General features: G+C 49.6%; 3 protein-coding genes across 4 annotated transcripts; 1 reads left to right on the top strand and 2 right to left on the bottom strand.

Moving 5' to 3' along the window:
• Positions 1 to 293: 293 nt before the first annotated feature.
• LOC120692536 (dof zinc finger protein DOF2.4-like) lies at positions 294 to 2,405 on the bottom strand. 2 transcript variants are annotated; one of them, XM_039975860.1, is made up of 2 exons: positions 2,041 to 2,405; positions 294 to 1,811 (listed from the first exon to the last, which is right to left on the bottom strand). In XM_039975860.1, exons 1-2 carry the CDS (start codon positions 2,092 to 2,094, stop codon positions 738 to 740), a joined length of 1,128 nt encoding a protein of 375 aa, XP_039831794.1. In that variant the 5' UTR covers positions 2,095 to 2,405; the 3' UTR covers positions 294 to 737. The 2 variants fall into 2 exon arrangements, with proteins under 2 accessions (XP_039831794.1, XP_039831795.1); XM_039975861.1 differs by having other exon boundaries at positions 294 to 1,808.
• A 4,402-nt stretch (positions 2,406 to 6,807) lies between these two features.
• LOC120692594 lies at positions 6,808 to 7,691 on the bottom strand. The gene is made up of 2 exons (XM_039975956.1): positions 7,348 to 7,691; positions 6,808 to 7,198 (listed from the first exon to the last, which is right to left on the bottom strand). Exons 1-2 carry the CDS (start codon positions 7,501 to 7,503, stop codon positions 7,004 to 7,006), a joined length of 351 nt encoding a protein of 116 aa, XP_039831890.1. The 5' UTR covers positions 7,504 to 7,691; the 3' UTR covers positions 6,808 to 7,003.
• Positions 7,692 to 11,451: 3,760 nt separating this feature from the next.
• Positions 11,452 to 13,800, top strand: LOC120687600 (heat shock 70 kDa protein 4-like). Its single transcript, XM_039969616.1, has 2 exons — positions 11,452 to 11,782; positions 11,880 to 13,800. Exons 1-2 carry the CDS (start codon positions 11,569 to 11,571, stop codon positions 13,613 to 13,615), a joined length of 1,950 nt encoding a protein of 649 aa, XP_039825550.1. The 5' UTR covers positions 11,452 to 11,568; the 3' UTR covers positions 13,616 to 13,800.
• The last annotated feature ends 141 nt before the right edge of the window (positions 13,801 to 13,941 follow it).

Here is a 13,941-nt window from a genome sequence, read left to right as displayed (position 1 = left end):
GGTGGAGTTTCATAAGATGAGAGATGAGTGTCATAGTGATAATACTCCTCCAGCACAATTACCAAGTTTTTAACTGTGCAATGATACTCCTCGATCCCCACCGAGACTGGCCTAATGAGTTGTTGTGCTCTTCTAATTAATACCAGAGGCATGTGACTAAGATGTTACAGCTCCTATATTAATTGCATACGTGCTTGAACTGTAGTTGTGCAATGTTATTTATCATACACACATAATACAGCAACGGATAGAAGCAAACATATACATATTCTCCAGGAAGTAAATTGGGAACAAACCAAAATTATTTTCATGCAAATTTCATCACACAAATAATAATGAAACAATTTGATCCGTCTCCATGTCAAATATACTTATCAAATAGTATACCCCCATGCACCAAGTTTGATTAATTAATTAATCCCTGTGGATGATAGTGTGTGAAAAAGTAGAAAAGTGGTGCTATGGACACAATGCAGGCACAACCTCTGAGTTCAAATAACCAAATGGCAGAAAAGGGGTTAACCAAAGAGCAACTTTAACTTAGACTCCTACCTGTGATCATCATGAGCTAGCAGTGCTTCTACAGTCGTGGATGAAGAATAGCAGCTGATGAACAGACCGATGGGTTGACCATCTCTTGTTCCTCCTTCCTAGGTAGCATTTGCTCAAAGTTAACCATGCCTCTGAACAATGCCATTGCCATCTTGATTAGGACATTGACCACAAGAAGGCGTGCACTACAACATGCCACTGCCATTGCCGCCACCGGTCGATGAAGAATTGAATCCAGGAATGTCCATCGGCCAACTAGAAGTAGAACCGCCATTGCCGCCACCGTCGCCACCATTGCTACCAGCATTTCCATCCCAGACACCCTGTGAACCGTGGCGTAGAGCCGCCATGTACTGCCTCTGTAAGCTCATTTCTTGTCCTTTACTGTCCTCCACCTTCATTGATCCTTCCTGCCTAGCCGTTGCAGCACTGGTCTGCCCTAACGTAAACGCCGCCGCCGCCGCTGCTGAACCGCCGCTGCCTCCTCGGTTAGCATCCAAACCCAGCTGGTACATCGACGCCGGCGAAAGGTCCAGTATTCCTCCTCCTGTCAAGAAAGGGAACTGCTGCTGCACTCTCCACTGCTCCAGCGATGCACCTATGGTGGTACCACCGCCGCTTGCCACCGGGAACCGATCCACCGTGTCCATGTGCTGCACGCCGAGCGGCGGCAGACCGGCGGAGAAGGATAGCCCTAGGTTGGGCGCTGGATGGTGCATCGAGCCCAAGAACGGCAGGTGGTGCGAGAAGGAGCCGAGACCTGGTGGGATGATCGCGCCGGTGGGGCCCGTGCTGTTGGATGGCAATGGCATAGATGACGGACCAGCGAGATGCCTGGCCGACGAGGACGGCTTCGACGAGGAAGAAGACCCGCCGGCGGCGGCGGAGGACTTGGACGAGCGCTTGTTGCGGCGGCAGCCTCCGCCTACGGGGACGTTGCGGAGGGTACCGCCGCGCGTCCAATAGCGACGGCACGCCTTGCAGAAGTGGCGGGGCTGGGAGAGGGAGTAGTTGTTGTAGTAGCAGAACTTGGTGTTGGTGGAGTCGCAGCGCGGGCACTTGAGCGCCGGCTCCGGCTGCGGCATCCGCGCCAGCCGCGCGCGCTCCGCCATCGAGTTGGGCCGCGCGTGCGCGGCCATGGCGGCACTGGCCCCCGACGAGCTGCTCGGCAAGCCGGAAACATTGGGAGCTGCCGCCGGACCCACGGGCAGCAGCGGTGCATCGCCACCCCCGCTCGCTCTCGGATGCTGGCCTTGCTGCTACACACATACACAAGCATGCTACAGATCAAAAGAGAAGGAAAAAAACAAGAGAGAATTATCTTGTGAATATCCATCGAGATGAGATTCGTGAGAATATCTTTGATCGAGCCAAATTCCTTTGCCATGAAGCAGAAACAAGTGCATGTACGGACGGATCAAGATTCAAGGCAAGTTAGATGACCTTATTAGACACCGAGGAAGATGGAGAGAGAAGCTCATGCAGTACCTGGTCATTCCAATTAGGTGGATCTAGGTAGGCCGGTACTGAAGGGAACACCATGGAGGAGGCCACTTAGTGCTGCTGAGATATATTTCTCTCTTTTCGCTCTTCTAGCAGCTTGCTTTCCGGCTGCTTTGAATTCTGATGTTTTCTTTATAATTTGCACTTTCTTTGCTGCGGTTTTGTGTTTGGAAAGAAAAGGTAGCAGGCGAGGAAGAAAGAGGTAGATGAGTCCTCTCCTCTGGGCCTCTGGCAAGCTCGGAGGAAGGTGGTGGAGAATCACATCCGGCAGTTGAAGGAGAGAAGACAGCAATGAGATGAGATGAGAGAGAGAGAGAGAGAGAGCGAGAGAGAGAGAGAGGATGGAGGAGGAGAGAGAGAGAGAAAGAGAAAGAGAAAGCAGGGAAAGAGAAAGGAAGGGCAAAAGCATGAATTTATCTTCTCCTTTTATGAGTATGGCGTCTTTTATATTTCTAGTCATTGCTTTCTCGTGTGGGGCCTACTTGATCAGAATGAGAGAGAGATTAAAGTTCCCTTCACGGTTAAGACTGACCTGATTCAGCAGTGTGCTAAGCAGCAGAATTGGAATCGAGCAATATGATCTAAGCTAGTTGGTGGAGGTACGAGAACATCTCCCATGCTAGCTCCCGCCTCCTGCCATACTCCCATACTCCTACTTTCAAAAGGCACATCGAAATGCGCATGAAAATATCATCAAAAAATATAAAATGGTAGATGATGCAAATATGCATGCTCATGCAAAATTTGAGAACAAACAAAAATTTATATAAGGAGAAACAAAAAAAACAGCATGTTTATTGGGTCGGGCCACTGTTCATGTAAATCCACAGCACGTGTCAATTGACAGGTTGATTTACCTTCTTGCACAAAACTCTTTTCATCCCCTAATTTTGTATTAGCACGCATCTTTACATCATCTATGCATTTTTATTTTCGGCTGATTTTTCGTACATATTTTTATATATTTTTTGGAAGTGAGAGACTGGGAGTATGGAAGCACGGGAAGAGGTGGGATGGGAGCACAGGAGATGTTCTAGCCGTACGTCGAGGTACGTACAGCAGAGGAGCTAGAAGGCATGACGTGTTCTGGACTTGTACTAGCAACTTGGCAACCACTGAGCGCCTCACTACCCTAAGTTGCTCTAGCTAGCTACCAACCTCCGTTTCAAAATATTTGTCACTCCTCGTTTTTCGTATCAACTTTGACCAATCATTTTTTTTCTGTAGAATCACTACGGGAAACTTTCACTTTTTTCGTGTGCCTAGCTCTTTACCGTGAGCAACATCATAGGCACACGGCAAACCCAATATATATCGAGTGCTGGCCACAAAAACTCACGACAAAAATTAAGCACATGATAAATTAAATTTTTGCCGAGTGCGACCAAAAAACACACGGCAAGTTGAGTTTTTGCCGAGTGCCTAGCTGTTGGCACACGACAAAGATAAATTTTGCCGTGAGCCTAGCTGTTGGCACACGGCAAAGATCAATTTTGTCTAGTGTCTTTATATGGCACACGACAAATCTGATATCTTTTTTTCTCCTTTGCCTCCTAAACTTTTTCTTCTCTCCTCATACTATATTTGATACCCTGTGTTACAATATCGTACATTTGTAGGTTTTTTTGCTATATTTTGTTAATATATTTCCCTTACATGAATATTTTAGAATAAATCCAATTTGCATTGCAAGTGCTTCGGATACTGGAATTTCATAAAAGGAAAAATGATATTCTTGTTGTTGAGTCCATTTTGAGGCCGTGTACATAAAATGAAAGGGAATTTTTAACATCTCTAACACGAAACATGAGCACCAACGTGTCGCCGAATTATAGTTAAATTATATAATAACCAAACAAAGTTTGAAAATCATGAAATTTGTCGTGACATCAAGATATCATATGTGGAGGTTGTGAAAAAAAATGAGAATGTTTCTCACAAGTTATCACATACACTGCTTACAAAACGAAGAATCTCCGAAGAAGTTTCATAGAGTTAAAAAAGGACTGTTTCAGATTTCGAGTCAAAGTGACGATCAAATTATTGTTTGACATCAAAACTTTTTGTTAATTTTAGTTTGGTTCATGTGAAATTTTAGTAATTTCAAAAAATATTTAAAGTACATTGAAAAAATATATATACAAATAGTGTATATGCATTTGTGTCTGTATGTACTTCTAGAAATTGGCAGCAATGTACAAAATAGCGGGCTATAGTGGTGCTATAGCGTCGCTATAGCAGTGTCGTGGAGCTACTGCCACTGCTAGAAAATCTCTCATTAGTACCGGTCGGGAACCCCCGGTTTGTACCGGTTTCCCGACCGGTACCGCTCCTCCGGTACTAAACGCCTGTTTAGTACAGGTCACCCGTAGCTTTTTTCTCATTTTCTTTTCCACAAGGCGCATGCCACAATCACAAGAATCACAAAAAAATCACAATCACATGAATCACAAAAAGTTCACAATCACATGAATCAATGAACCAGTTACAGATTTCACAAGAATACATGAACCACAAAAATCACAAAAAAGTTGCAATCACATGAACGAGCTAGTTACAGATTTCATAGACTTCACATGAACAAGTCAAAGTTTCACAAGAACAAAAAATAAAACACAACATGAAGCCTCCCTGCGCGCCCATGGTGGTCAGCGGCACCGCGCCCTTGGTGCCTGGCGGCTTCCGCGCCCCCCGCGCGCCGCCCCTTGCTCCCTGGAGGCCTCCTCGCCCCCCGCGTGCCGCCCCTGCTCCCTGGCGGCCGGGGAAGGCCCTCGCGGCTTGCGCGCTGGCGGCCGGCGGTCTGGTGGCGGCGCCCGCGCGCGCCTCCGCCGCCGCGGTCTGGCGGCGCCCGCCCGCGCACCTCCGCGTCGGGGAGGCCGCGTGCCCCGCCCCGCACTGGGAGGCCGCGCGCCGCCGCGCTGCAGGCCGGCCGGTGCGCCGGCGCACTCCCCCCCGCAAGCTCCTGCCTGGAGAAGAGAGAGAAGCTGTGAGATAGAGATAGGATAAGAGAGAGAAGAGAGAGATATGGATGGGTGCGGTGGATAGCTGAATAAAAAGATAGGCAGGCGGCGGATGACGGAGAGGGTAGTACCGGCTCTTGAATACAGCCGGTACTAAAGCTCCCAATTTAGTACCGGCTGGAGCCAACAGCCGGTACTAAATGTTTTAGGGGCCATTTAGTACCGGCTGGTGGCTCTAGCCGGTACTAAATGATTGCTAGCTGTTGCAGGCGGCTGTCGGTGGAGCACTTTAGTGCTGGCTGGTGCCTCCAGCCGGTACTAATTAACTCCTATGGGCACTGTACGTTTGGCCCGGTACTAAATAGGTATGTTAGTACCGGCTGAATTTGAGCCCGGTATTAATGATGCGGACAAATGTAGAGTTTTCTAGTAGTGTGCTATGCCCATTGCAGTAGAACTAACAACGTTTTTTGGATCCTGCCGCTAAAACCTATAGCCCTCTATTTAAAACATTGATGAGCAGACATCGCCCTAAGTCTATAACTTAAATTATGGTTGGTTGACCCTACACCCTTAACACTACTAGTCATATATAGCAGTACATGGCCAGTATTTTAAAAGGTTATGTTTTAAAAAGATGGTAATTACATTCTTAGGGGGCCCTAGATTTTGCAAATGCATACATTCTTAAGGGGCTCTAGATTTTGCATATGCATATCCTGGTAAATGGGGGAAAAAAGGGAGAGAAAAAGAGAGATGCGGAGATTACAACTCCATGTACTCTGATCATCGCTTGCTTAATTTGTCCACAAATGTTATCGTTGGACAGATTAAGAAGGAAAATGACAGTGGTGCCCTTCAATCATTCGTAAAGATTACAGAGGTGTAATCACCAATATTAAATTAGTGATAAGGGAGCCCCCCCCCCCCCCCCCCCCCCGGGAGAGGCGGATTGTGGCAGAAATGGTTACATTTCGAATGCTAGAAATACTTACATATGTGAACGGAGGGAGTAGATTAACTGCTTCCATGAGAAATTACAAAAGAAAGCGAAGGTAAGTTATATTCCACAAGCACCAACGATGTCCAAAGTGTTCAAGCTTACAAAACTTTAACAGTTAACTGATCATGCATGGACCATACGCAACTTTCTATGACAGAGCTAGTCGTGGTGAAACGTCAAGCTAATCGGATTTTATTATGTACTCACAATCACAAAGATCATTTGGCTGATGGTGTGACTGCAACCCATTTCTTTCTTTTCAGTAAAAGCACTGATTTCCATTGCAGTTGGAGTCGGTACTAGGGGTACTAGAATTTCCAGGGATAAAAATTACAAGACCAATTAGCAATGTCTTCTGTGTATAAAAATAGAACCGCTCTCTTATGTAAAGTGTATTCCCATCCCAAAGTTCACTTAGCTTGCCAATCGTCATAGAGTAATAACATCTGCTACACCACTCGCCTTTGTTTGTCCAATCAGAAACAAGGCAGAGTTGCACACAACACCAACCCCGGCCCTTAGCCGGCCATTTAGTTGTACAGAGTAAGGGCATGTACAACCGTGCAGACAGGTGCCGTCTGTAACAGTCTAGAACACCGCACACAGACAACTATAAAGACAGTTTGTACAGTGGAGTGTCTGTGAGTCTGTCCATAAGTTATTTAATACAAATATGGACACACAACACAAGATGATCTAGTCTAAATTGGACCTTTGTATGCCTTTTTGTTGCATGTATGAAATAATATTTTGTGCACCAAATGAATTGAATTGCGCATGGTTCCTGTGTGGCTGCGTTGATGTTTCTATTCATATAATGGAACATAGTTTCTCTTAATATGTATATTCAGCATGGTAGAAACAATGTCAATTCAGAAAGGTACAGATGCATGTTTCTCCATATACGTATATGAGTAGCCTGTAGTGATCTATGCACATTCTTTAGTATTGTTCCGTGTCAGGCATTTAGTCGAGCACCTTGCAGTCAGCTTTTGAGCTCACTTGCATTCCTGCCGACGATGAGCTTGCCGGCGCCAAGGTGCGTATATTTGCGATCAGTAAGACAAGGAGGTCGTGGTGACACACTTGGTGCAGATGAATGGCGACCGGAGCTTGCCAGATACGAGCAGGGCGGTGGTGTCCATGGCGGCATGGCGGGGGCAGCCGCGTTCCCGGCGACCTAGTGGCGAACACCAGATATTAGAAGGAGCACGAGCTTCACCAGGTCAAGAAAGTTCTAATTTTGTGGTTTGTTTGGGATGAGAGAGGTCGCAAGGGGAAGGTCACCGTGGGATGGACGGACGGACGGCTTGGGCAGTTTCTGCTCACCTGCGGTGGCGCCATGTGGTGGTCGGCTGGCCGGGGAGATGCAGCAGGGAGCTGCGCAAGGCCAAGGAAGTGCTCGGGGTGGACGGAATCGAAGGGAGGTGAAGAGTGGACGGAGAATTTGGGTAGTGAGACTAGAGCTTCAAAACTGTCCGCCATGGCAGCTCCTTGGGCTGAATTGGCGAGGAAGAAGGGTGGCGAGGGGAAGATGACGCGCACGTCAAACAGGGAGCGTTGCGACTGCAGGGGATCCCGCAGCGTCGTCGCTCCGAAGAGGCGATGCGTACAACGCAAAAGGATTCGTCGATTTGTCCTTGGAGCACGGGCCGCGATCGTCGCCTCACGAGACGACGGCGAGCGCTGTCTATTTGTTAAACCACATCGTTAATCGGGAAAAACCGTATATAGACGACCTAATTAATGGCGTTGTACATGCCCTAAACTAGCTCCTTTTGCCCCCTTAGCTGGCCAGGTTAATAACCTTACCAATCCGAACCAATTATCAAACGCATTATCCAAGATGCTAAGCTGACTAGCTGCTCCACCTTGTCATGGTGGCTTCGCATACATACGCCTGCCGCCTGCAATGGATATAGATGCATCACAAGCCCAGGCGGCCAGCCTATGAGCTCAGCTCCTATCCTCAGCTCTTGGCCGCGCGCAGCGGCGATCAGACGGGTGCGATTATATATGCGATGTTTCATGAAACCATTATCCACATGGGTAGCAATTTGGACCGCAATTAAGCTTATTAACTGTATGTGCCATGCTTCCATCTAGAGAAATGATTATGTCCATGCAAAAGAGGATAGAGATAATGACATCACTCACATACATGCAAAATCGTAACTAAAAAAAGCTATAAGTATTAAATTGAGCATCCAAATTAAATTTGGGTTGCACCATTATCTTTCTTTTAACAAGATCTTCAAAACAAGATCACACTTGCTTATGTTTCCACGAAATTCTGAAAAAAAATTAATACTCAATAATGAATTTCGGCTAGTGGGAATAAATATTTTAACAATATGAACAAATATTATTTTATATGAACAAAAAAAGGTAAATATAATGAACAAATAATAATATACACCGAACAAAATATTATACATCGCGAACATTTGATTGCATAGAATAAATAATAAAAAACAAATATCACAAATAAATGAGTCAACATCACGAAATACTTTAATCTACAAAGCAAAAAAATAGTTTGGTGTTGCGAACAATTTCGTTACACGGCTACACGTAGATAAATAATTTTACATAAAGACAAATTAGCGTATAAAAGGAAACAAATCATTTCACACACTAATTCATGAATCTACAATACAGATAAATTAATATACATTGAGTATAAATCACTCTTAAATATGAACAAAAGAATGCAGATTTATTTATATGTTAAAATAAATTTGTATATGCAGACTTAGAATAAAAATAGGAAAAAGGAAACAAAAAGAATGAAGGGAAGAAGTAGAAAGAATAAAAAAAGGAAACAGTCAAAGTAATAACGAACTAATAATAATGTATAGCCGTGCATGCATGTGCATGCTGCATGTAATTAGCCAATCGCGGATGCACGCTAAAAGAAAAGTAGTCTACATGGGGCCTCCATATAATGTTATTGAGCAAAATAAAATTAAAACGGCCCAACTCATGCTTCAAGCGATGGATCCTAACTTTGTAGCGTGGGCGATATATTTCCGCGATCAGACGACCTGCATACACCTCGACGCGACGGCCCACGACGGAGCTGGCTGTTGATGGAAAAGCTCGGCAGGACATGACCGGCCGGCCGTACGCGCGCGTGACCGGACCCAACATGAACATGCATATGAGGCGCCTAGCGGCGGTGCTAACTGCCGGCCGCGGGCCGACCACCGTGGCCGATCTATCGCGTGCCCTGCCGGTACGATGTTGTTCTGGCGTCAGAGACGACGGGAGCCCTTTCAGAGCTCCGTGTCGAATCCATGGATTGGAATCGATTCCGTCGTCGTCGTGCGCGCTCGAGTGACAGCAGATGGCGGACACGCCGTAGGTGATCAGGGGAGGTCTGCCTCCTGCAGGTGCCCCTGTGCCGGGAGCCCGGAATCGCGGCGACGGCGAAGTCTGGCCGGCCGGCGGGGTCTTGGGCAGGCACACCTGACACCTCCATGGCAGGCTCAGGCCCATCGTCTTCCAGCTCGGCGTCGTACCCGGGAAACAAACGATTCGGCGGCCGTGCAGTGCATGTCTACAACCACTGCTGCTTGGTATCGGCAACAGGAGAGACAAGGACGCATGGTGGGCGTATGATCCAGCTACGCGTAGGTCCCGGCCCCCTCCAACCTCCATTATTCGCGCGCTAATCTCCACGAGATCCTCCGATCTCCTTCCTTCCCTTGAGCTTTCCTGGACCCTACGTATCCGCAGGCAAAGCTTAAAGGCGATGCAGCTTAAAGCCGCCCGAGGAATATCCACAAACCATCCATGGGGATGGGCGGGCCGCGGCTGCCTGATTTTTTACTGTCGCCGCACAGGCCGAGAAAACAACAGTTTTGTTTGTGCGATCAGGATTCGTGGGGCACATCGTGCCGGAGTAGGAGGCGAGGAGGGGTGGCTGAGGCTCTCCTGCAGTTAACGAGACCTCCTGCAGATACTGCACTGAATAAAGGCGTTTGCCTCCTCGTCCGCGCTTCAGCGTCGACTCCAGACGCATACCTAGTCGTCTCAGTCTGTCAGAGCACCAGCTAAAGCTGTGCCATTCTTCTTCTTTCTCCGCTCCATTGACACTTGTGGAGGATCGACGATCAGATTCAGTTCAGCCAGTTCGGGACCTGCTTTTGGATCACATCTCTTGGCACTCGATCTGATGTTACTAGCAAAAGATTCTACGCTAACTTGTGCTCCGATCCCTTCGTTGGTCGGATGTTCAGGTTGGTGCGAGAATATTTGACTGCAATCTTTGTTTCAGAAAAAAAATATTTGACTGCAATCAAGGGCTGGAGCGACGGGATAATAGGTTTACGAGGTAGTACAAATCTGAAGGGCCGGAGCGTCCACGTCGGCGAGGTTCTCCGTTCTCCTCCGGATCGCCGGAAAAGCGAGGACGGCGAAGCGAGATGGGCACCGCCGTCCCTTTCGCGTATCGCCGCAGCACCGACTGCGCGTCTGCGCCGCGTCGTAACCGAAACCGCACCGATGCAAGTGGTAGTGGACGCGCCTTTTTTTTGACGCGTCTTTTATCTGTGACAATGGGCCGGCCCGATGTGGATTAAGCTAGTAGTTCAGAGCCCAATAGCGAGGGCGCTGTTAGTGATACGAAAAGTGAGGCCCAGTTAGTTACGAGCCCAACTGCATCTGGCCACCTAACCAGGCCTGGACCGGACATTGTGATGCCACGGCGAGCATTTGTTTACTTGGCCCAGAAGAGTATCTACATGGCCCAGCAGTTCTGGGTGATGGTACTGGGCTCCGAACTGGCCCAGCTCTTCCACTAAGAAAATGGCCCGGCTCTTGTAGTCGCGTTGGAGGAAAATGGGAAGGAAGCTCAGTCGAAAATCCAAAATACTTCCTCTGTCTCAAAATAAATATAATTTTAAAATTAAACACATAAACTAACGGTAGATGTAAAATTATAAAAATATCTCTAATATTTTATAATTATATGATGAGTGGATGAGTTATTAATTATTTTTTGAAAATATTTCAATATTATTTTGTTTTTTATAATAGATTAATCAAAGTTAATATATTTTTAAATAAATTTTAAATTTTATAATTATAATTATTTTGGAACGGAGAAAGTAGGCAAGAACCTTCCTCACCCTTGCCTCGGTCAACCCCGGCGGCGTGTGAACCGAGATCGAACACAACACCGCCGAAGCAACGCGTCACCCGCCAGCCGACGATGCGAAAGGTGAGGTCTCCGGCCTCCAGAACCTTCTGGCGCTCTCTAGAACCCCACACCCTCCTCACAACGGAGCTGCCGGAATTAGCATCCACGAACGGGTCCCAGCTCCCCACGACGCGGCCGTCCGGATCGCATCCGACGGCCGCCGCGCGCCGGAACGTTCCAGAACCCCACTCCCGGCCACACAAACCTTTAAATCCAGGCCCCGGTCGCCCCCCTCTCTCGCGTCCACCGGTTCCTCTGTTCCCTTCTTCTCGCAACTCGGCTTTGCAGGAGCAGAGTTTTCTTCCCCCACCTCCCCAGAGATACTGTCGACGAGAACCGCCGCCATGGCCGGGAAGGGAGACGGGCCGGCGATCGGGATCGACCTCGGCACGACCTACTCGTGCGTCGGGGTCTGGCAGCATGACCGCGTCGAGATCATCGCCAACGACCAGGGCAACCGCACCACGCCGTCGTACGTCGCGTTCACCGACACCGAGAGGCTCATCGGCGACGCCGCCAAGAACCAGGTCGCTATGAACCCCATCAACACCGTCTTCGGTAAGTGCTGCAGCGCCATCGATCTAGTATTATCTGTTCAAACGTGGGGTGTGGGGGATCTGACACGACGCTGCGTGGTTCGATTTGTTGCATGCAGATGCCAAGCGGCTCATCGGCCGGCGCTTCTCGGACGCGTCGGTGCAGAGCGACATCAAGCTGTGGCCTTTCAAGGTGGTCCCGGGCTCCGCCGACAAGCCCATGATCGGGGTGATGTTCAGGGGCGAGGAGAAGCAGTTCTCGGCCGAGGAGATCTCCTCCATGATCCTGAACAAGATGAAGGAGACGGCCGAGGCCTACCTCGGCAGCACCGTCAAGAACGCCGTCGTCACCGTGCCGGCCTACTTCAACGACTCCCAGCGCCAGGCCACCAAGGACGCCGGCGTCATCTCCGGCCTCAACGTCATGCGCATCATCAACGAGCCCACCGCCGCCGCCATCGCCTACGGCCTCGACAAGAAGTCGAGCAGCGACGGTGAGAAGAACGTGCTCATCTTCGACCTCGGCGGCGGCACCTTCGACGTCTCGCTCCTCACCATCGAGGAGGGCATCTTCGAGGTCAAGGCCACGGCCGGCGACACCCACCTGGGGGGCGAGGACTTCGACAACCGCCTCGTCAACCACTTCGTGCAGGAGTTCAAGAGGAAGAACAAGAAGGACATCAGCGGCAACCCCAGGGCGCTCCGGCGTCTGAGGACGGCCTGCGAGAGGGCGAAGCGGACGCTCTCCTCCACCGCCCAGACCACCATCGAGATCGACTCCCTCTACGAGGGCATCGACTTCTACACGACCATCACCCGCGCCCGGTTCGAGGAGCTCAACATGGACCTCTTCCGCAAGTGCATGGAGCCCGTCGAGAAGTGCCTCCGCGACGCCAAGATGGACAAGAGCAGCGTGCACGACGTCGTGCTCGTGGGCGGCTCCACCCGCATCCCCCGCGTGCAGCAGCTGCTCCAGGACTTCTTCAACGGCAAGGAGCTCTGCAAGAGCATCAACCCCGACGAGGCCGTCGCGTACGGCGCCGCCGTCCAGGCCGCCATCCTCACCGGCGAGGGCAACGAGAAGGTGCAGGACCTGCTCCTGCTCGACGTCTCGCCGCTCTCGCTCGGCCTGGAGACGGCCGGAGGCGTCATGACTGTGCTGATCCCGAGGAACACCACCATCCCGACCAAGAAGGAGCAGGTCTTCTCCACCTACTCCGACAACCAGCCCGGCGTGCTCATCCAGGTGTACGAGGGTGAGAGGGCCCGGACCAAGGACAACAACCTGCTTGGCAAGTTCGAGCTCTCCGGCATCCCTCCGGCGCCAAGGGGCGTCCCCCAGATCACCGTGTGCTTCGACATGGATGCCAACGGCATCCTGAACGTGTCGGCGGAGGACAAGACCACCGGCCAGAAGAACAAGATCACCATCACCAACGACAAGGGCCGGCTGAGCAAGGAGGAGATCGAGAAGATGGTGCAGGAGGCCGAGAAGTACAAGGCCGAGGACGAGGAGCACAAGAAGAAGGTGGACGCCAAGAACTCGCTCGAGAACTACGCCTACAATATGCGCAACACCATCAGGGACGACAAGATCGCGTCCAAGCTCCCGGAGGCCGACAAGAAGAAGATCGACGATGCCATCGAGGGTGCCATCACCTGGCTGGACAACAACCAGCTCGCCGAGGTTGACGAGTTTGAGGACAAGATGAAGGAGCTGGAGGGCATCTGCAACCCCATCATCGCCAAGATGTACCAGGGCGCCGCTGGTCCTGACATGGCCGGTGGCATGGCTGGGGATGCTCCGGCGGCCGGCGGCAGCGGTGCTGGACCCAAGATCGAGGAAGTCGACTAAATGAGGAGATTTTGATTCTTGCTCCAAAATAACCTGCCGCTGGTTTACACAGTGGATCTTGTACTCTTCCTGCAGTTTTTGGTTTTTGGCTTTTCGCCATACATAGGACCCCTAGTTAATGTGTTAAGTTGATTTGCAACCATGGTTATAAATAGTGATTAGTATATTTATTATACTTCTCTCAATCCATGCATCTACTGAATGTTCTGCATCATTTTCGAATCTTATTGACTCTTCGGTTGGCCGTGGTTAGTGCTGATTTGTTATCTGATAGGTGGCAGCTGGTGATGATTTGGTGTGAGAAAAAAAAAGCCCAACAGAGTCTG

The sequence above is a fragment of the Panicum virgatum genome, chromosome 9N, assembly GCF_016808335.1.
Source record: "Panicum virgatum strain AP13 chromosome 9N, P.virgatum_v5, whole genome shotgun sequence".
In the NCBI taxonomy this organism is placed as follows: Eukaryota; Viridiplantae; Streptophyta; class Magnoliopsida; order Poales; family Poaceae; genus Panicum; species Panicum virgatum.
Note: the sequence above shows the minus strand (reverse complement) of the source record. Positions and strands in the feature narration are given on the sequence as shown.